This window comes from Malaclemys terrapin, chromosome 5 (genome assembly GCF_027887155.1).
Source record: "Malaclemys terrapin pileata isolate rMalTer1 chromosome 5, rMalTer1.hap1, whole genome shotgun sequence".
Classification (NCBI taxonomy): domain Eukaryota; kingdom Metazoa; phylum Chordata; order Testudines; family Emydidae; genus Malaclemys; species Malaclemys terrapin.
The window spans coordinates 122,341,997-122,366,311 of NC_071509.1; the positions used below are offsets into that span (position 1 = coordinate 122,341,997).

At 38.7% G+C, this 24,315-nt stretch overlaps 1 protein-coding gene across 6 annotated transcripts in view; it reads left to right on the top strand.

Moving 5' to 3' along the window:
* Positions 1-24,315, top strand: part of CCSER1 (coiled-coil serine rich protein 1) — a 1,155,725-nt gene that overhangs the window by 662,363 nt on the left and 469,047 nt on the right. For all 6 annotated transcript variants that reach the window (XR_008445082.1, XM_054029822.1, XM_054029821.1 and 3 more), the window contains exon 8: positions 15,133-15,216. Coding sequence is in view for 5 of the 6 variants with exons in the window: in XM_054029822.1 (XP_053885797.1) it covers positions 15,133-15,216 (84 nt within the window). In the remaining variant the exon portion in view is untranslated. The remainder of the gene's footprint in view (positions 1-15,132; positions 15,217-24,315) is intronic.

The window sequence follows — 24,315 nt, forward strand, 5'->3', positions numbered from 1 at the left end:
AGGCGGGTCTGCAGACACTGCCCCCTCTGCAGGCGCCGCCCCCGCAGCTTCCATTTGCCGCAGTTCCTGGGGCGGGGGAAGCGTGCAGAGCTCCCTGGCTGCCCCTACACATAGGAGCCAGAACGGGGCCCTGCCACTGCTTCCGGAAGCAGTGTGAAGAGGCCCCTGACCCTGCTCCCTGACTGGAGCAGCAGTGCAGGGCAAGCCCCGGTCCCAGACCCTGCTCCCCAGTGGGAGCTCGAGGGTCAGCTTAAAATGGCTGGAGGGCTGGATTCGGCCCACACACCGTAGTGTGCCCACCCCTGCCTTAGTGGCTGTAACTAATTTGGTGATGAATTCTGGTCACCTTCCACCTGAGGCACACTGTGCATATGCTAAGAACGAGTTGAATAGGGCTGGCTGGAAAACAAGAAATCTGTTTTGTGAAAAAATTCTAGGTTTTATCTCATGTTGGGATGATAATGGGATCTGTCAAAAGATTTTTCAGAGAGAGCAACGCCCCCTGGAATAGTAGCCCAGTAGTTAGGGCACTCATCTGCAGTATAGGAGACTCAGGTTCAAATCCCTGCCCTGCCTCATTCAGAACAGGACTTGCACCTGTGCATCCTGTATGACAGGTAAGTGACGAACACCAGGCTATTCTGGGATGAAGTGTTCTCTCTCTTCAGTTGGAGCTGTTTCACTTTGTATAAATAATTAAATATTCATTGGACCAGAGAGAGGGGAAATTATTTACTCTGTAACCCAGGTTAGGGCATTCAGATAGGATATGGGAGACCCAGATTTAAGTCCCTGTTGCAAATCCCTGGTGTCCTAACTAATGGGCTATTGACTCTTCTGGGGTTTGCTCTATCTCTGGTTTTGAACCAGAAATTCCATCCTGAACCTGAGAAGTTTTGGAAGTTTTCATTTCAGCAAATTGGCATATTCTAACATAAAAATATTTTGTTGAAAAATTCCCAATCAGCTCTAGTCTCAAATAGATCTGTTTAACAAAAAAAAAAAAAAATGCAAAGTATTCACTTGCAAATTATGCAAAGAAATGAATGAAGGCTTCATTTCACAAGCCCATTCATGCAGGTTTTTGTAGAAACTGCAAATATAGTATCTCTCTCAAACTCATAGAACCTTACAAAATGGAAGAGTTCTTTTTAAATGCAATTCTAGGAAACCAACAAATTCTAAAATATTTTCTTGCATTAAATTTCTAATACAGGAATTTAAATTTCTGTGCACTCCAACTAGGAAGGTTTAAAATGTGTTCTCTAAAGGCAACTAATTATGTAAATTAATGCCTCTCTTCACATCTGAGAGATTTTGACATACTGTTCGTGTTTGTAAGTCTTTATACAGCAGCATAACTATAACTTCTTAAACCTGAGTTTTGATATTTGGATTAACAAAGATGAATTTCCTTATTAAAAACCCTTTAAGATGTACCCTTCTTTTCGGGTGCGATGATCTTTTTAATGGCAGTGTAGCAAATAGATGGTCTGCATTTATCCAAAGTCCATGGTATTTAAAGATTGATGTAGCTGTACAAAAAGTAGCAGCAAAGCAACACATTAGTTTAACAAAGGTTCACTTTCAAATGAAAAATGTATTTGAATGTAAGGTCACCATTTAGTTGAGGATGCAGCTCACACACTGAAACTGGAGTTTACTCAGGTATCAATTTCTTTGTGTTTCTGTAACCCAATAGCTGGAGAAATGACATGGAAAGTTCATAGATTTCTCTTCATGAAACCCCCCCAAAATATTTTTTATCTCTACTTACATTTATGCTCTGTTGCACTAGAAGTTTCTTGGAACAGCAGGGACAGAGATGGGAACATGAAGAGGAAAAATAAGGTTTGTTTTGTTTTATTTTGTTGATGGTGTAAAATAATAAGATTGAACATCATCAAAAAATAAAATAAATTACCCTGGAATTTGGCATACTGAAAATAGTGGGGTCCAATCCTTCTAGATACACCTGTGCAAAACCATAGTAACTCCACTGACTTTGGTATAATAAGCAGAATATGGCTTAGTGCTTGTTTTTACACTATTCTACTTAATGGAACATATATTAAATGTGATTCAAAATAAACTTTTCAAAACATTTGAACTCCTTTTCTAGATGATCCAGGAAGACTGTGTAAAACCTCAAGAATCCTGTATGAGGTCTGAAAGTTGAGTATGTGAAATTGTAGTATTGGTTGATGAATATGCCGTGTGTTTACAATGTGGTGAAAATCTACTGAAAGATCTGCATGTGACTATCAAATGCACATTGTCATCCTAATATTTAATTAGCAAATATGAGAAAGCAATGAAATGGGTTACAAACCTGCCAGTCTTACTGAAAATGTGACAAAATGTTTTGAAAGCTCACAACTTAAAACTACCCTCTGCTGTTCTGCAGTGTATCCTTATAGGATAATTTCGTCTTCATTGTAAAACATGTCTGCTGATAGGGAGTTTGAGCTGTATTGAGATAAAGAGGTGATACTATTTGAGCACATATGCCAGCACCACCATCACATCCCTTGGTCAAATCAAAATAAATATTGACTATGGTACTCCCCCTTCTCTCATTATATTCAGATATAATGGGCCTGGTTCTCCTCCGACTTACTTCAGTGTAAATCTAGAATAATTATGCCGATGTCACTAGAATTACACTTGTGTAAGTGAAAACTGAATTAGGCTCAATATAGTTTTGACCCACTTTATTTGGATTGACATAGATGTGGACAAAGTCATTATCAAGTAATGCACAATATAAATGTTCAGAAGAAATTGCCTGATGAAGACAGGCACATTATGGTCAATGAATGTAACGTCAAGAAACCTTGTCATACGTGTACTTTGTTCAAATTTTGTGGTGTATCACGGAGTTGTTCTCTCTGACAGTCGGTCTATCTGTCCAAGATGATAGGAAGACTCCCCCCCCCCCCCCCCCCGACAAGGTTATACTAAGTAACTACACATGTTTACTGTGAGAGAGTTGATATAGTTTTGATATATTACCCAAGATACAAGTGGAGATCAGTGGGATTATACCATAATTTAAGTAGAAATTAATTCTTTCTAGCACATTATAACAGAACAATTTAACTACTTCACACTCCCAAACCATATGTACTAAGGGTCCTGGGAATGCTTCCAACCAATATTTGTGTCAAGTCATTTCTGAACATTAAGCCTTAACCATGTGGTGTTTCCTAGTTTTACCATCTGACAGATTTTTTTTTAATGACTGTTGACTTTGTTGGAATGTTTTATTCATGACAACACATAAGGGTGTGTGTGTGTGTGTGTGTGTGTGTGTGTGTGTGTAATATATATATATAATATGGATGGATGGTTTGGCCATTTGTGCCATATGAATAGAAATCTTCTTGCCTTTCCCACGCTAACTCTCACAGGCAGATGTCTGTGAATTGTACATGAATTGTTAACTCTCAGGATTCCAAACCAGGAAACTCAATAGAAGTTGAAGTTGTACAGCATGTTGTGGCATGTTCTTGGGGGACTTGTAGGTTCAGACCATAATTCAGCTTTTTTTCCCCCTCTTACAAACTGTAATAGATCCTTAAAACCATCCATGTCTAACCTACATATCAAATTCTGATTCTCTGAACAAGCTTTATACTTATAAAGTAAAGTCCTAAATGGGAGATGACATAAGTGGGTCAGCAAAACTAACAGTACAGTCAGAAAGCAGAGCTAGTCATGTGACACCTTGTATTCATCATCAGCATTTATGGAGTGCTGTAACTTTTCACAGTGCTCTACAAAGATAGATTGAGATTCATTCCCTGCCTCATAGATGATTCAGTGTAAGGTCCCAATTCAAGAAAGAATCCTTAAGCAGCAAAGCATTTAGATATGGGCTTAATTTTCATTGAAGCCAATGGGACTCGATCCCATGCTTTAAGTTAACCATATGTTTAAATGCTTTGCTCAATAGCGACTATTTTCGAAATCAGGGCCTAAAATTTAACTTGTTAGTATTATTCATTTCATAGCCATAGCGTTTAAGACCAGAAGGGACTATCAGATCTAGTCTGATTTCCTGTATGTTATAGACCACTGGGACCCACCCACTTTAAACCCCAGTATTCATCTCCAAGGAGGTAAACAATAGATGTGAACTTTTTCATCACATTTTTTTGTCATTCAGGAGTCAGGTTTTTCACTTGTAAGAAATTGAGCTCACATTCTTTGTTGTTAATCTACTCTGCCTCTAGATATGTCTTCATTGTCCAAGACTAAGGTTTTTATCTTAAATTGCATATTTTGTGCATAGTATAAAGTGTTTATTGCATAATTGAATGCTTACAAATGTGTACATTCTCTCCCCCTCCCTTGTACATTTGGCTGTTATAGTCAATTAATTCTGACAGTTGGCTGATGAAATGTAACTGATTGCTGTAGGGTAAATTTTCACCTTGCTGTGTGGGCATAACTCAATAGCAGTATGTTTAAATGTAGGCAAATGATAGATGTGTTCAAACAACCATATGTTTGGAAGACTGAAGAGTTCTAACATGGAAACTTTGTTACCCACTTGACTATAAGACTGAGAGGACCCTCCTACCCTCAACATATATTAAAGTAGTCCTCCTTAAAAAAACAAACAAATCTCACCAAGCTGGCCTTAAACAGGTGGTGTTGCCTGAATACTTAAAAGTATTTTCAATTCTTATAGTAATATGGAATGCCTAGAATACTGCACATACTCAAGTATGTTTAGTTCAGACACAATTTTGGTTGCCCAGTTTAAAATACCAATGGCTTAATTTTCATAGGTGCTGAACTCCCACAATTGCAGTTGAAATCAGCGATTTAGCACCTCTGGAAATCAGAAACCAATTATCTCAAGTGGAACACCTATAAATAGGCACCTATAATTAGTCACCAGTTATTTAAAAAAAATGGCTTTAGGACCTCATATTGATTTCATTCACACAAGTGAAAATAGGGAATAACTCTCTTCCAGATTTTGAAGCAAACCACAGCAAGTGAAATCAGAATCAGACTCTTACTTTATATTACTAACTGGTAAGCCATTAAGGGTGAGCACTATATTTGCTGCTGATGAGTGAAGTGGTCTAAAGAATAGAAAAATCAATACATACTCTTTGTTCAAACCTCCAAATTGAAATGGCGCCTACTTTTCAATTAGTTCTATTATTTAACAGTTTAAAAAGGAATACTACTTGTCTATCACATCACACTTCCTACCAAAACCAGAAGTACCAGTATGTTAGGGGGTGGAGGGCAGGAGTCCAGACTCATAGTATCTTTGGCCTCATCAATGCCATGATGTATTGGCAAGAGAGCTTGAGATTTCTTTTTCAAAAATCCAAGTGAGAAGTTGAGACAAACTTAGGCTCACCGATTCTGTATGAATGTTTATCCATTCTACAGTGTTCAAATGCCCATTGTTGCGTTATGTACTGTTTTAACACCATTTCCTTTTCCTTAGAAATCACATTAATATGAACATTTTTCCTTTTTTAGAACGAACAAATATAAGCTGAATTGTATGAGGCATTAAATATATTACTAGCAAACCTTTTTCATGTAGAAACACATATTTAACATAAATCTAGGAGTTTACAGCACTGTGGTCTTTTTAATCATGCATTTAACTGCATGGCAGAGAACCAGTGCCCTTCACTAAACCCTTAATGTGGTTGTCACTTCTATCCCAGATCTGCACGAAGATGTATTTAATACTGTCTTGTAAATAAATACTCATTGATTCTTCTAGTATGTATGACTGGTTTGCATATTTTCAAGACACCGTGAGGATACTGCACCAAAAATGATTTATGCCTCAGTAACAAGCAAATTTCTAAAGATTTGGATTTTGGATCTTAAGAGCCTTCCCCAATCTATGCAAAGTTCTTGTCCTTACAAGGCCCTTTTCCTTGTAACTGGCTGTTTCAGTTATCAAGTATTATGTAATAGAGAAGACGTCTGGCATCTTCAGGGAGTAGCTGCCTGGATTGTTTCCCCTTTCCTGTTTGCTTGGGATAATAGGCCCAATTCCTATATCCATAGGGAATAAAAGTTTGATTACCTCTTTGCTTTCTCAATAGTGCTATCCCCAAATGTTCAGAATCCGGCTCAGAAAAAAAATATTTTTTTGGCTTAAAAATAATATATCTATATATACACACACTCACTCACTCACTCTTGGCTTTTGATGGTTAATCTTTTATGATTCATGTATTCAAACTTTTCTCTACAGCCATGAGGAAACTTACTTAGAAGAAGCAGAAGAAAGATCATTCTAGGGCTTTAAGAAAAACACCAAATATCTCAAGGCTTGCAATAAAATCACTAAGTTGGAAACACAGCTTTCTGCAACAGCAGGAGGCAAAAAATTCCACTGGGTTCTGCTACTGTTTATTTTATAGTTCATGTTATACAGAAGGTCAGAATGGATGATCATAATATAGCCCCTTCTGGTCTTAAAAAATAAATCTATGAACGTGTTCTGGGGTTTGAGGTATGCCACTGCATACTGTGGTATGCTAAAAATCTTTCACAAGAGTCGGGATTTCAACATACTCCTGTGCAAGGATCAATGTGGTTTGTTAAAAATAAAAGTAATAAAGCCAATAGTTACATCATATAAATATGCTCTTTTAAAGAGCAGTATGCAGTAATAACACTAAAAGCCTACATTTATCGACCATTGCTACTGCAGACCCGTTTGAGATACCATGGTTATTTCTATTCTGAGTATTCAGAAATATTGCAGTGTTTTTGGTATGGTAGCACCATATGGTAACAGTTGAAATGTAGTGGTGTCTTTAATGACTACAAGTGTACCAATACCCTAATTGTATTATAACATATCTCTCTTAAATCGGTACTGTCAAATTACAATGATGTTTCTGAAAAAACAATTACATTACCTGTGTTTAACACCTTAAATTATTATAATGAGATGTCTAATTTTTCTCAGCTTATGCTTCTAATTTACCTAATAAGCCTTATTGTACTTAGTCTAATTTACTACTTCACTTTTTGTACTACAGATTGGAAAAAAGAAAATAGGCTAGTCAATTTCAGTTTTGCTTCTAATCCGTTTCACTTTCATTGGGAAGGCTATAGCATTGTTCTAATGTTGCTAATGCTGCAGGATGTTTAAATCCAAACAATTTTTAATTAAAATTCAGAGTTAAAAATACTGACAAAAATGACAAGAACTAGTGTTAAAAAATTGTAAGATTCACTTAAGAATTGAGAGATTTTAAAAAGTAATTGATTTTTTTTTCTTGAGCTCTTGTTTGTTTGAGACTTTAGGGTTCAAATTTTTCAAGCTTTTCTCTGAAACCAGAAGAACTGCTAGTTGTGGTCCCATAGTTAGGGGTCAGAGGAGTATTGCACAGAAATTGAAGAGAGTCCAGAGTAACACACATTTCTATGGTTCTATGAAAAATACAGTGGTTGAAATACTGCTTCCATTGAAATCAATGGGAGTTTTGCCATTGACTTAAATGGAGCCAGGTTTCATCCCATATATCCTCTCCAAATTTGGGTATAACATTTAATTTTCTGAAACATTTGTGTACATGTTAATTATTTTGAGTTAAAATGTGTCCTTTAAGAAATTTCGCATCTGTGTCACACCTTTTTTCCTTCTGTTTCTAAGCTAAACTGTTTTGTAATGCTGCTGTGTGGTATTACACAGCTGCCTCATATCACTGAAGAGGTGGCAGCATCCCAGGAGTGGGTAAAGTGATTGCTGTGTAAAGTATGCAATGCTTTTTTTTTTTTTTTTTTTTTTTTTGGGGGGGGGGCTTTTTGGCATGAAAGGTGCTATATACAGTAAGCAATTATTAGGTAAGCTTGGTTCCTCCCTCCCTTCTTTCTTTAAATTTTCACACTAGTACCAATGGAATATTTTTCTGTTTTCCAACTATCTGACTTGACAGAAAAATGCCAAACCTCTGAAGTTTCAGGTTCACTTTGTGCTTATTTTTAATACACAAAAACGTTAATATTAATATAATTTTTTACTTTAAAAGTGTCCTTCAGAGCAGTTCATTTTTTAGGAACTCATTTCACTTACATTTATTGAAAGTCTATTATGCTTATTTTTTTTCCGGGTGTTAAAGCATGGACTTCATTTTCTTCTCTTTTAACACACACATAACTCAAGCTGCATTATTTTGAACACCATGTTTTTTACTGTCACTGCTGCAGGTAGAGTATCCAGCTGTAGCAAAAAATTAATTTCCTGAGTCTGTATTTCACAGTTCAATGACAGCTGGTTTGCGGTGATGAAGGAAACACTGTTCATTTAGTTCTAAACTAATAAATCTTTAAAGTAACACACTTTATGTGCTCATAGTGAATAAGTAAAGCTTTCAGTAGAATGCGAGTAGAATTTTAGGCCTGGGACAGGTGGAATGGATACCGCTGACCTGGATTCTTCTGGATAAATGAATTGTTAGACCGAATGAATAAATACTTACTTCAACCTGAATAAAAGTAGATCATATTTTACATGAAATGCTAGCAATGTGATCATTGAATGCTTTCTGTTTGCACTACTTAAAAACATATATGTGAGATGTAAAATGTCTCTCGTACGCCTCTGAAAATAGACTCCATATATAAGAAGGGACTCTTATTAGAGTTGTAAGTTCACTAGCCTTTTCTGTTGTTTTAGGATCTGATTCTTTTAACCCAAACCTCCCTTGTACAACATTGTGTACAAAGAATGAAACAATAGTGCCCCCCCCATTTTTTTTTTTTTTTTAAGGTATGGTCCTGGATTGTAGCTACATGCCCCCTGAGAAATGTAAATTACATGGACCTAAGTGCTGATGTGAACAGTACTGTCGGTGGGGGGGTGGCTACCGCTGCTCGCGGGGGCTGGAGTAATTAAGTAGACAGGAGAGCTCCCTCCCAACGTTTTTTGAGCATCTGCACTAGCAGAGCTACAGTGGCACAGCTGCATTGGTGCAGTTGAGCTGCTGCAAGCTCTGTAGTGTAGCTGTAGCCTTAGAAAAGTTAAACAGCTGTGTCCCTTTTAGGCAAAGGTCTCTGCCCTAGGATTTTCTCATTCCTGGCCGTAAAGTAAGGACCGAAGATTTTTCTAGATGGTGCCTAAATAAACATTGTGATCACAGCATCTCTCTGTTAAGTTCATATTAGCAGCAGCAACAATGTAAAGTGAAACAGGATGGGCTTTCTTTAGCCCAATCAAAAGAAATCACTATGATTCATAATATTTTTCAGGTCAAGCCTTTCTAATGAAGCAGAGGTCAGCTTCTCAGCTGTTCTTTGGTCTCTGGTCTGGGCCTGTTCTCAGAACCTCCCAACCCCAGTTTCTTCTTAAGCAGGAAGAGGAGACAGAAACTCTTTTTTCCTCTTTACAGGGCCTTCTCCATCTTACTACCACTTCCCTGCTCTAATGATTGGAATTCTCTCTTCCTAGCTGGCAGGTTGCATAAGTTCTCAGGGAAGGAACAGTACTCTCCCATGTTCTCCATACAGACAGTTAACCCATTCCCTAACTTACTAAGGATGTGATCCTGCAGACCCAAACCTACATACATGCTTAAATATACTACTGCGAGTAGTCCCAATAGAGTAGATCTTACTTCTGGTAGTAAAAGTAAGCATATGTATAGTTATTACAAGATTGGAGTCTCTGGGGGAAGTTAATCCTTTTAGTAATTCTTTTAAAAAATATGTTCTCAATAATAGGTGAAGTAGAAATTCAACCATGTTGATAAACATTCTTTAGCAGTCTAAATTCAATACATTTATCAGATGAGTTTTTATTTTATTCTAATCGAATAGTATTGTATTGGAAGAATGTTCTGTTGTGCATCAAAGGCAAATTGCAGTAAATTCATCTTCCTTAATACCAGGTTAGTTCTGTTTTATACTGCTTTGTGATTATAGTAAGCACAATATGCCTGCTTGTTCCTAAGTATGCAGAGGTATCAAATAAATTTACAAAATGTAAATGATTATTGTTGTTGGCTCATATGCATAACCTGCTGCATCTGTCTTCCCACATGCCGTTCAATTTGTCACCCTGTGAACTGATCTGATGAAAAACAGGTTTATTACTAATGTTTAGCAGTTTCCCAGATGGGCAATATTAGACTGAAACAGGAAAATACTAACATTGATGCATAGTGATTATAGTCAGCCTTAGAAACTAAAAGCAAGTTTAAATAAAAACACAAACAAAACAGGAAAAGAATGCCATAATTCCACAGTGGTCCACCAAGGTGCACATTTAATAAGAAATAGGTTAGATCCAAAATGAAAACACAAGGTAAGAGCTGGAATTCTGTTCCCAATGTTAAAGTGCGCAAAAAAACAAAAAAGGAAGAAAATCTAAAGTATAATGTACAGTATTGTATTCATTTTTATAAAATGCACCTGATAGCTAATTGTTTAAGAGCAACAAGTTGAAATTTACCATCTCAATAATGTTTCTAAAAGTACTCCTTGAATAGAAATTCATAGTTCACAGTCATGTTATGTTGTGTGGAGGAAGTACTTCTTTACACCACACATAGTCAACGTGTGGAACTAGTTGCCCAGGGATGTATGAAAGCCAAATATATAAATAGGTTCAAAAAAGAATAAGATAAGTTCATTGAGGATGAGTCCATCAATGGCTATTAGCCAAGATGGTCAGGGATGCAACCCCATGCTCCAAGTGTCCCTAAATGTCTGACTGCTAGAAGCTAGGACTGAATGAGAGGGGATAAATCACTTCATAATTGCCTTGTTCTGTTCATTGCCTCTGAAGCGTCTGGCATCAGCCACTGTCAGAAGACAGGATGTTGGGTTAGATGGACTATTTGTCTGACCCAGTATGGCTGTTTTTATGTTTATGTAAGTATTTCACTTGTCTCAGCATGCTCCCTCCTCTACAGTGTGACCTCATTTCTTTTAGGAATCATTTATCGTTGATTGAAAAAAATCAAGTGTTGTCTGATTTGTCTTTTCATAAAGTATTTTCACTCCTATTCACATGTTTATTATACCGTATACAGAGCATAATTATTACACTTCTGTTAACTCAGAAGTCATGAGGTCAAGAAAAAACTTGTCAACAAAAATCAAACATTCCTATTTTATTATGTTACATTTATTAAATCAAAAAGTATGCTTGAAGCGGTGCTGTGTACAGAACGCTTACTAATAGGCATGAGGAGATGGGACTCAGCAGATTGGGATGAATACAGTTATTTTTTTCAAATGTAAATATACAGACTCACTTGTAGGGTTTACAAAAGAAGTAACTTTTTAAATAGAGGGTATTGATGTGGTAAACTGGAATGGTGAAAGCTACATGATCAGAATTTGTATTAACTAACTCAGACTCTAAAATATATCTGCCTTGGTTGTGTTTAGTACATGAATTCTGAGATTCTTTGTGAATGTATTCAAATTCCCTCAGTAAATATTATTATTGATGGCAGTTTGAGAAACACGTGTAAATCATAAAATGGATATAAACTAATTTAGTCTTCTAAAAACTTCACGAAAGTGGCTAAAAAAGATTCACTGGGAGTATGTGAATAATCAAGAACCAGCATGGGGCCGCAAGATATGCAAAAACTGCCTATTATAGAAGATTTTCCCAAAGCTCAGTAATTCATTTGGACTCAGAGTAAGGGTGGCAACGCTGCTGAAAAGCAGACCCTCCTCTTCAGATCTGTTCTTCTTAGTTTGAGGCTGTGGTGACAATTCCATGTTTGTGAATTACTGATTCCTGCCAGTTTATCACTTCTTACTGTACGCCCCTCCCACCCACCCATTGGCCTGTGTTGTCTTTTCTTCTTCCTCACCTTAAAAGGTTTTTTTTAACAAATAGCCATATCCTGAATGTAATGGCCTTGCACCGCTTTCACCCGCAGTCAGACAATATGCAGTAATGTGAGTTGCCCCAAGCATTGCACAGGGTAAAGGTGGTCTCTTTCTAACCTCAGGCTAACACATACAAATCCAATAATTCTTGTGCACCACTATTACGCTTTGGCAGAGATGTCTGTTTCCCACAGTTCTTGCAAAGAAATCTTTCTTCGGTGTTCTCCTATGCAACCTCACTAGCCCTATCTTTGCTTCCTCCTCCCTTCTTCTGCCTTATTCTTGTGTGATGTCTTCTTCCCTTTTCCTGTCCTCACTTGGGATTATATCTTGGTTGTCCTCAATAAAATTTGTGTTCGACAGTATTTACTATGTACATATTACAGAAGACATAATAGAGAAGTCGAAAAGCCACCAACATCCACAGTGCCATTCCCTCCTGCCTTCACACAATCCCCTTTTAGAACAGATGGTGTCTACACAAATGCCACAGAGTAAAACAATAACATACTGTGGTCCTGGTACATGTACTAGAGAGAAATTCTTTATCCCTACTTTGGCTGTTGTAAAGCTGTGTTTGCATGCATCTAATTATGACAACAAACCTACATCATAATTGCATGGAATACAATGTAGGTGATTTGAGAATTGGATGGTACAATACAGTGTAGGTAGTTGCATGAGGCCAGATTCTGGTTCGTTCCAGTATGCGTGTGTTGTTGAGGAGAGGCAGCAAGGCGGCTGCCACTTTATGCTGCCATAGAGGGGTCAGGCATTATTGCAGTAACTGCACTTCTCTGCCAAGCACTGATAATGGCAGTAATGACCCTGAGAGGTGTGAGGAGAGGCCAGAGGCAGTGAGCTTGTTAGCTGCCTGAGTAGCATCATGGTTCAGATGGTATTTCCTCTAGGGTTAATGCAGCAGCGTCATCTGTTCTGTGTACCTAGCAGCTTTTGGAGGCACCAAGTCTCATGAAGTTCTCATTAGCATATTGTGCTTCCGCACAGCCTCCAACACAGAGCTATGGCTTAATGCCACAGTTCAGCCCCTCTGCTACTGTAAGGTATGTCACAATCTATGTACTGTACACTGCTGCTTTATTCTATTTACTATGCTTTTAAAATCTTATAATTTTTCACAAACTTTAGTAATACGCTGTCCTTCCTTAGGGTTGTCTTGTTTCGCTCCCTTCACTTACTCCTTTGACTCTTTCATTTAACAAGGACAAAAGAAGCAGATTGCAAGGAGTAATGTGATGCCCTCTTGAGATAAGACATTTAGACAGGTATAAATAGAAAGAGAAGCATGACTACTCAATATCAAATGTGACGCAGTTTTGTAGCTAGTCTTCAAGAAAAAATGGCCCCATTTTGAATAAGGGGGCTTCAGATAAAACAGTGGTAAGATAGCATTTATATTCCATAACTTTCTAGTCTTCTGCATCTGTAGGTTTCAAAAGTAAAAATAAATAAATAAAAATGTAACACTGCTTTATTTATATTTCGTTGCTGGGATGTATTTGGTTGTTGAGTAGTTTATATATATTTTTTCAGCTAACATTCTTGAACGACCTATTTACTGAATAGACAGACGAGTAGATAAAAATAATAAACCATTATAGACCCCTTCATAAATTTCCCTCAAGCCCAACAAGGAGAAATCCTGATCTTTTCCACAACTTGGGCCCTCCATATTATCCAGTCAACAGCACTAAAATACTACATTGGTATCTAGACTAACAGTACAAAGGATGTGAGGCTCTTATTTCTAATCTTGTACAGATATATCTATTTTTCTGTAGCTGTGAATATTTTGTATTACATCCCATTATAATTTTTCCCCTCTAGTTTGTTTAGAACAAAAGTTGAGCAGTATAATTGCATTGAAAAGCGCTTATTATAATTCAACATTTTACCAAGGGGAAAAAGTTCTGAACAATGAGACAATACACTCATCACTTATGTCACTTTTATGTTTTGAGTGTTAGTTTAGAACTGCAAGCACATAAATACCATAAAGAGGTAGGTGTACTTCTGAAGATGTAACTTCTTCATATCCTGGTTAGGTCACTTAAGCCAGTTCTACACTTAAAACCTTTGCTGGTACACCTCTACCTCGATATAACGCTGTCCTCAGGAGCCAAAAAATCTTACCGTGTTACAGGTGAAACCGCGTTGTATTGAACTTGCTTTGATCCACCGGAGTGCGCCCCTGCACCACCACCCCCCCCCCGAGCACTGCTTTACCGTGTTCTATCCGAATTCGTGTTATAGTGGGTCGCGTTATATCGGGGTAGAGGTGTATAGTAATGTTGGTTAGGAGGTGATATTTTTATGGCAGTATTATGCTGGCGACAGTCCTAGTGTAGATGTAGATACACTGGCAAAAACACTCTTTTTGCCAGTATAACCTGGATCTACAATAATAAGGTGTGTCTTTAGAGGTATAGCTATATAGCTTTTCTGGGGTGGACTAGGTCTTAAAAAGGAATCTGGTGATATCGTTTGAGTCCCTCGTGGGTATATAGCTATATCACAAAGTACATATGAATGACAGTCCTTATTCAAATGAGGCCTGCAAACATTGCTGGTCAAGACTGAAATGAACGGAGAAAATTTTATGAGGAAAATACGCAACAGGCCTGACAGATCCAAGTTTGGCTGTAGTTGGTGCTATTTGCACTTTCATTTGCGTGAGCATCAAATTCTCATAGAGATATTAATTGCACATGCACCATCAAGCAAGAAGAGTGGTCTGTGTTTACTTTTCCTCCACCCAACTAGTGTCAGTATCATTGCTGTTTTTGCTGTCATGGTACATACATATGTGGGTGGAAGAGTTGCTTTCCTTTTTGTGAATGTCTGTTGTGCTTCCTTTCTCCATCTGCAGTCAGACTGAGAACTCCCCAGTAATTCATCTAAACTGATATTTCTCATAGTTCTGCTCACAGAAAACATTAGGAATTATATGACCATTTGTTCGTAAACTAAAGTAAGATGTCTGAAAGGAACTTCAATAAAAAAGCTTAAAAGAATCAGACACTAACAAAATGGACTTCTATTCAGGGAGCTATTGAATGACTTTGGCTGCACTAGTTTGTTTATACAGCAACTCAGAATATGTTATTAAAAATATCACACATAACAGAGGAGAATTGAGTTTCATTACTCGGATGTAATCATCTCACACTGTGTGAATCTGCCTTTTCTTGTCAAGAGCAAAGTAAAAGTCCTAGCCTATTATAACATCTCTTTTTTGATGTTTTTTTATAGGATATAATGAAAGATGAATGTTCAGTGCTGAAGTTGCAGCTGAAGGAGAGAGATGAACTCATTTCCCAACTACGCGAGGATCTGGTAAGCAGGATGTGCACTTTTGTCTGAGAAGTTCACTTTAACTGACAAGGTCGGTCACTCATATGAAAACTAAATAAACAGTTTCACACCTGCTTCAGGATGGACATCTTAAGGCTATATTAATCATTCAACCTGATTAATGCAGCTTTTATGACTCTACATTTCTGGGGACTTGTCAGACTTTGAAAGGGCTAATACCCAGACACCCTGATGGTGGTTCTTTGTTTTAAAAGATTGTGTTGACAGTTGTCTTACAATATCAAAAAGGCATTAATCACTGGTGAAGGAACAATACAGCACTGTGTGTACTGGTTAGCATATGCCAAAAATCTTGAAGGGCAGTACGTGCTTTCTCCTGAGTTGTTGTAAATTATTCTTCCTTCTACTGCCTTGCAAAGCAGTGAAGCTATCTAACACATAACAAATACTCTCTTCTGTTAAAACAGATGTTCCCTTAATTTGAAAAAAAAAAACCTGAATACCCTAATTATGTTGATACAACTTTTCATTATTGTATTATGTGGCAAAGTTTTGTTGACTTGAATTTTAGGATAGCGATATTGATCACAAGTGGAAAAGCTGTATGTATAATATAGAGTATATAGAAGGAGTATACAATTTTTAAAAAAACAAACTATTATTGTGATTAAAACGGTACTGCGGTAGTATAAAAAAAACTAGCTTTTGATAGTGCCACCCATTAAACAGCATGTCTTCAATTTTTAATTCCCTTTAAAAAAAATAAAGGATGAAGAGTTTTTCTGCTCTGATATTTTTAAGGGTTGTTTTAGAAAGAGAGGTTTCAGAGTAACAGCTGTGTTGGTCTGTATCCGCAAAAAGAACAGGAGTACTTGTGGCACCTTTAGAGACTACCAAATTTATTTGAGCATAAGCTTTTGTGGGCTATGAAGAAGTGGGCTGTAGCCCATGAAAGCTTATGCTCAAATAAATTTGTTAGTCTCTAAGGTCTTCTCTCCCCCCGCCACACACACACACACACCTGCCTTGTAAGCCAATATACAGGAACTCCTCACTTAGTCGTCCTGCTTAACATTTTGTTGTTACGTTGCTGATCAATTAAAGCAGCAGTTCTCAAACGTTTTTTCGTGGACAACTTGAAAATTGCTGAGGGTCTTGGCAGGCCACTTAATGATCTTTCCAAATGATGTTTGTACCGTTAGCTAACTATTGTAAAGCGCTTGGATAAAAGTGCTATATTAAAAAAAAACAAACCTTCATAATTAACGTTTTTTGTTCTATGCGTAAAAGCACACAACTCATTTTTTAATATCAGTAGTCTTAACCTTTCTAATGTGATGGATGTGCCCTCTCTCCCCCACCATGGCAGCCCCGGAGCTGGGGCTGGGAAGGAGGGGAAGGGTCTCTTCCTCTCTCCCCTGCTGCAGCAGCCACCAAGCTGGGACTGGGAAGGAGCGGAGTCTCTCCCTTGCCACAGCAGCCACAGAGCTGAGGCTGGGAAGGAAGGTCATCTCTCCCTGGCAGCTGCAGCCCCTGGAGCTGGGGAAAGTTGCCTCTTTGTCTGGCCACTGCAGCCCTGCGCGTCCCAAATTCCCCCCACCCCTTCTTCTCATACCATTGCCCCCTCCCACTTAAGCCCTATTCCCCCCAAGGCCACCACTTCACCTTACGTGTGCGTCTTCTCCAGGGTCCAGGCACCTAATTAGTGGAGCCACGCCTGCACAGCTCCACTAATTTGGTAGGTGGCCCATCGTTCTCTCATGTGCAGCCGCCCAGGCATGCACCTTAAAGGGAATTATCCATGGACGACCTGAATGGAGCTCACGGACCACTGGTGGTCCGTGGACCACAATTTAAGAACCTCTGAATTAGAGAACATGCTTGTTTAAACTTGAGCAATGCTCCCTTAGAACGTTGTTTTGTATTATTTTTTTATCATATGCTCCTTTGTTTACCTGTGCAAAATCCTATCTAACTGTATAGTTGTGTCAAATGAGGCTGTTTGGGGGGAAGCAAAGGGGAAATGACTCAAAAACAGAGATAAGTCTCTTTAAGAGAACAATGGAACTATTAACTGGGAAATGCCCCTGCCTGGGTCCAGGCGGGTTAGGGAGGTTTACTCTTCTGAGCCTGACATGAGATTCAAAGGGGGTACTAAACCATTAAAGGACACCAAAGGCTTGAAAAAGAAGAGGGGTTCAGTGGGTTGTCAGTAGCAGCTAGAGATGAGTCAGAGACAGAAACTGGTTTTGGTGGAAGGTCCTGGTCCTGGCGGGAGAGAGGTGATCCCTCAAAGTAGCTAGGTCCAACCTTAGGAGGTTTGATCAGGACAGAGATCCTGAAGAGAACTCTGGATTCTATGGGGTTTCAGTGCAGAATGTTGTGTTTGTGATGATGCTAAGTAGACAGGCAGCTGCATTGTGTACCAACTGGAGCGTCTCATTCCCTTATTTGTGACTTACCTACCCAAGGTGTAGTTGGTCCTAGCTGCCAACTTTAACCAAACAACATCTTAGGAATCCCATTTTTCCTTGTAGGAGGATTTGGTTCACAAGATTCAGTGTGCTTCCCAGGTGGTTTTTAAGTGGGCCGCTATTTGGTCCTCAGTACATATATTCACTTGTCAATCTCTGGTCAACACTACTTTCAGAGCTGATTCATACTTTGGCAGAGTAATTCTGCAGACATTATTTGAACAAACGCTGAATGTTACAGTTTGTGAGTCACATGAATGGAATATGCATCTGCAACCACGGGGAGAAGGAAAAAAATGGTTAGTTATCTTTTCTGTGACTGTTGTTCTTCGAGATGTGGGTGCAGACGTGTTTTCTACAACCCGCTTTCTGACTCCTCTTTAGTGGAGTTTTGGGCCATCCTCGCTAGTGTGAAGGAACTGAGAGGGGTTGGGGTGGCACCACCCTTGTATTGCCTCGGGAGGGGACACAAGGAGGTGTGGGGTGCACTTGCTGCCTCTACAGGTACTGCTACAAGAGAGGGAAGGTCTCCAGCTCTGGGGCGCCAAGCATGGACATACTTGAGTGGAACATATGTCTGGTGTACATGATACTTTTATGCCAGATATTGTCATGAAACAAGTCTGGAGCATTAAATGACTGGAGCTAGAATTACTCAGCTGACCACCACTAACCAAAGGGATAGCTCCATTCCCCACAGTGATTCTGAGGAATCGGTGACTTCACAGCCTGGTTCATGCTAGATCATTATATCAAATTAGAAGACAGCTGGTTGCTGCAGCACAGGACCAGAAGAAGGAAAAATGAAGTGAATAATGATATGAGCTAGATAAAAATCCATTGTGGGGGATGAAAATTCTGTCAACCTCAGCAACATTTCCCCAAACCACCTCTTCTTGTGGGAGAGGTAATGGGTACATGTACTTTAGAGGCTGCTCCTATTTTCGAATCAGAGGGAAGCCCCCTAATGCAACAGAGACATGAGACACTCTGCAAGGAAAGCTGTGCCTCTGTTGTTTTCCATCATTGGCTTCAACTAGGGGAGCCATGCCGCCATTTTCTTCACCTGCCTGTGGCTTTGCACCGGCAGCCACTGATGTTGCACAGAACCTGCATCTACACTATCAGTTGTAATACATATTTCTCAGTACGGTGTAAACACTAAAACTGGTATAAAGAGGGCATCTCTGAACATGTTTTCATGACAGTGGCAAAAACGCCTGAGCATTGTCTATGCTAGCATTTACACCATTCCATGTATTGGTACAATTGCACTAGGGCTGAGAAGTGGGCACAAAGAGCTTTATGCCATAAACCTGTATGTACATATAACTTTACTCATGTGAGTTGTCCTGCTGTAATCAAGGAAAGGGGACGGTGTTGCAGAGATGGCCCTTTAGGGATGTGGGGGGAAGATTTAGGTCCAGGTGATGAATTTCCCTCTTAGTCTGGCTGTTGGGACATTCTCCAGTTGTCATTGCCCCTTCTAATGACTGGAGGTGAGTCTGCTTCAGCTGCTAACTAGGGGACTTAATCCTTTAACTCAAATTGTAAACATTTATACTTTAGGACTGGAGGTTCTGGGATCATTCCCCAGTGAAAACCAAGATGGCTGTTATACCTATTTTACCTTTGCAAATCACACATAACTTCCAGTTCCTTGTCTAAATACTATACAAAATGAAATGTTTAAAACTACAACCGGGTTGTCCTTGGAGTGTAAAATTAATGATTATACGTTTAGTTCTTTTTCATTATAATTTACAGTGGCTCGATTTCAGCTATGGGCAGTTTGCCAATTGGCCTATGAATCCCTCCTACTATACTGTTTTGATGCATACATGAGATGAGTGCCTTTTAGTGGTCTCCATTACACTTCAAAGCCTTATGTGTGAGATTTACTTGATTCTTTTGAGGTAGCTGAACCTTGTTTATGAAAAGCATTTGGGCCAGATCCTCAGTAGGTCAGGTGTAAATTGACTTCAGTATAGCTACGCCAATTTATACCTGTTGAAGATATTGTCCGTCTTCGCCCGCCCCCCCCACCCCAACATCCCAATGTTATTTTTAAAGGGAGAGGGATGAAACTTTAAAAAAATGCCTAGAGGAAATACCCTTTTACAAGGTACATGGAAGGAGGGAGAGGAATTTTAATTTACTTCAAAATACATATTGAAAATGGAATTGAATAAAATTTCATGTCCTTGAAACTTCTATAACACGGTAATTCCTATTCGATAAGAATTGCAGCCTTTATGCAGGAAAATCATATTCTAAATTCATCTTTATAGTAATTCCCCACTTGCTCTATATTCTATTATAATTCGTGATATTATTTCATGTTGGCCATTTTATGATGGAATATTACAGACCCATGGATGATTTACATAAGAACAGACATCTGTAAGTACTTTCAAATCCTCTTTCTTCCTCATATTTAGGAAACATTAGAAGCAGAAAAGAAATAGATTAGGTGTACTTAAACATTATTAATGTGTCAGGCTTCTTTCCCCCTTTTTAGAGGGAGAATTAATTGCACATATTGCAGGAAAGGCTTATCTCAGCAGTAATTACTCTCCAAGTCCATTCTGCAAGACAGATGTAGTGTGTGAAAATAATATCCTATGATGCATAATGGGGATTAGCCTCCAATTCCTAGTACACTCCAGATCCTTTATGAAAAGCTGTCAGTAAGATAGAATCTTCAATATTCTCTAGCACTTCTGGAGGTGATTCTGCATATTAGTTTAAGTCCTTATCACAAAGTGTTGTCCTCTCATGATGTTTGGTATGAATATAGATAAATGATTGTTGTGTCATTGATGTTGAAATAGCCTTCTTGCTGTGATTCAGATTCTGTTTAACATATTTATGTAGTAATAATGTTGCAGAAATTAGCAAATATACCATAAAGTATCCTTAAGTGTCCCAAGAGAAGTTACAACGTGACTAACACTCCTTTAATAATAGAGCATCCCATATGCTTGTCTTCTGTTGAGGTGTCACTGATAGACTGCTGACTTAGTGAGACATGCAACATTTTACTGACCGATCTTCCTGCAGATGCAGATAAATATGACCAGGCGTTACTCAAAAAACTACTTAATTTCCATTTCAGTGTGGAAATCCTCAATTAGTGCTGTCCAAATGGGTAGATGGAGGACCTGAGTGCCACATTTGACAGGTTTCAGAGTAGCAGCCGTGTTAGTCTGTATCCGCCATTACACACATTGAATCTATTTCCCCATGTTAAGTATCCTCACACCTTCTTGTCAAACTGTCTGAAATGTGCCATCTTGATTATCACTACACTTTTTTTCTCCTGCTGATAATTGCTCATCTTAATTAGCCTCTTAGAGTTAGTAGGGCAACTCCCACCTTTTCATGTTCTCTGTAGGTGTGTGTGTGTGTGTGTGTGTGTGTATATATATATGTATATATATATGTATATATATATATGTGTATATATAATCTTTATTATATGTTACATTCTATGCATCCAATGAAGTGGGCTGTAGCCCACGAAAGCTTATGCTCAAATAAATTTGTGATAGTACTCCTATACTTCCATTTGGCTCCCATTTTATTTTGTTTAATTAGGATTTTGAATTAGCTAATCTTTATTTTAAATCTAATAAACATAAAAAGATTCAATTACAGATATGTTAGGACCTATAAGAATGACAATATTTGGGATGCAGTGGATAAGTTAAGACATTTTAAAATCTGATGTCATCATTGAAGATGATTCAGATGAAGAAGCAAGAGAAGCACTATACAGTTTTGGCTGATGTATATGAAAAGCCATGTGTCTATTTTTACAGATTTAAATTCCATCTTAAGTAAGCAATGGAAAGTGGTTTCTTTATTTTTTTACTGTGCATGGTGAAACAATTCCATGGCATCATGGAACATACAGGCATCAGGTTAGATCTTCAGCAAGTGTAAATGGGTGTATTGCCATTGGTTTCATTGGAGCTGTGCCAATTTATACCAGTTGCATTGGTTTCAATGGAGCAGTGCTGACTTACAGCAGCTGAAGATCTGGCCTGAACATGATTGTCAACTAAGTCCATTGGTGAAAGAATCCAGGGTTTACAATTCTAAAAACTTCCCCCACTGAATCTGCAATTTGAACTAAAGATGAATGGTCACTATCTATGATGAATATTAATAGTATGGGGTGATGACATCCCATTACAGCTGAACATATCTGCCCCATAGATGGTATTCTAGCCAATACATTATGGTGGAGAAAAATTCTAGTTTGCCTATTTTTTCATTGCCTCCTTTTTCTGTTAGCAGTATATGTGATACAACACATCCCTCTGGGGAAAGTGGGCATTAGGACTCTTGGGTACTTTTCATAAGAGTAAATGCTTCCGGTGATGTACTGTGCCAAAATTTCTCCTCCCCTCGTTGTTATGCAGTATGCTGGTTGATTGCCCCTTGTCACTGCAGAACGAGCTACATTTTAGTGGTCAGGTATCCTCCAGGATGAAGGGTGTGGGGAAATAATGTAAATTACCCTTTATTTTTAAAATATTTTTTAATTATGATCCCTGTATACTTAACACAGGCCAAATTTTCGTACAAGTCAGTGGGAGTTTGACCTCCAAGATCTGGTCGTCTACGAACATCTGGCTAAATTCTATTGTATTACATATATTTATGCATGCAAAAAAGGAACTCAAGCTGGTAAAAAAGATACACATATGCCAGAATGCCTGTTGTGCTTCTCAAAGATCAGCAGTTTAATTTGTTTGACTTATCAGTTGGAGTATGTTGCTGAAGGCATCTATATGACACATTTTAGCTGCATCCATCTGATGTAGATGAACTTCAGGGTAAATTTATAACACACTGCTTCATCCTCAATTCTCAATATGCACAACAACACTTAATGAATCAACTGTTGCTATTGTTAAAATAATGGGGTCTTGAAATAAGAATAATTAATAGATAAATGAGGCTTCAAGAGATGAAAAATTGTAGACTATACTGGACAGGCTAACTTGATGTTGATTTGGAGAGATAAGAGACTATTCTGAAAAAAAAATTAGAAAGCAGTTTGTCCATCCCTAAACGGGGTCCACAACAATAAATGAGTTTTGTTGAAATATTAATTGGGATGATGTGATATTTCACAGAGAAGTTCACCATGAGCAGTCATTCCAAAATGCATAACTGAATATCACTGTTGCTATTTCATTGCCATTTCTGTACAATACGGCGGGGGCTGGGGGACTTACTAATACTACATGAGGAAGCAAGTGCAGGAGGGCAAAGAGATTTCTTTCGCCCTGTCATTTTGCGCAACATTTTCAAAATGTTGCAGCTGATCTTTATCCTACTGTGCAGGATCATGACTGCTGGACCCTTTGGGAGGTGTTCTGGTACTGTCGCAAGCATTCTTGCTTTCCTGAGAAATTTCTTGGAAACGTTGCAGGGTCTGACAGCCTAACGTGTGACATGTATATGGGATTTTACTATAATTTCCTTGCTGTTCCTCAGTTTTGTGCTATTACTGTAGAAGCCATCACATGCATTCATAGCAAACAAAATTCCTCAAGTATAAGATTTTAAAATGAGTAAGTTTCATTATTTCCCACCCTCTGTTTCTAAAGCAGCAATCTTTTAAGTACTTGTCTGTTTCATAGTTTGCCTGGATTAGGTTGGGGAGCGGGCAAGGAGAAGAGGTGAGTGTGAGAAAGGAGAAGAGCATTACCAATTGGGGAGAGGGGCATGAAGGAGGGAATTTTTGTTACACCTTTTGACACAAATGGCTAGCCAAAATTCATGGTCTTATAGGTTGTTTCTGTTATAAAGAGAAAAAGATGATGGATTCAGGTATTTTTTTATGCAATCTTGTTTATTTACAAAGTCCTGCTTTCCTGAACCCAATAGAAGTCAAACAGCAGGAGACAGTTTCTTTGCTTACAGTTACAAGCCTTTTTCCAGCTAGCACTTTACCCAAAAGCTCTAACCTTTTTTTTTTCCTTCAGGGTCATGCTACAACTCTCTCTCTCTCTCTCTCTCTCTCTCTGTCTCTCGTGTTCTGCTGTCTCCTTCCCTCCCACTTTTTTTCTCTCACTGCAATCCAATCAATCCCCATACCTGCATTTATCAGATTTCTCCCCCCTCTCCCCCCCCCCCGGCCAAGCCTTGCATGCAGAGCCAGATTCATCTTTTTGGGGCCCCAGTGCCTGGACGTGCCTTTGAGAGGAGCGAGCAGCAGGTGGGGACTTAGGGGAGGTCGTAAGTGGGGTCAGGGCCTTAGGGTGGAGAGGGGGCAGGGCAACGGTGTAGGCATCGGAACACCTTCTGTGTGTGGGTCCGGCACCACTATAAACCTGGTACTGCTTGCATGTGGTCTGTGTTATCAGAGGCGCCTATTGTTTCAGCTATCTACTCCATAAAGGAGCTCAGTTGCTTTTTACCTTGATCCTAAATGAAGGATGGTTGTTTCACCCACCAGCAATATTTGGACAAGAAAAGCACTTCCTTTTCTTTAGTGGAAGATGGGCTTTAATAAAAGGTCTGCTCCCTATCTGAAGTTTAAACTGGGCATCCAATAAGATAAAAAGAAAAGAAAACGGTCAATAAAGATGCTTCATCAATCGCTATAGGAGTCTGTGAGGGTTTG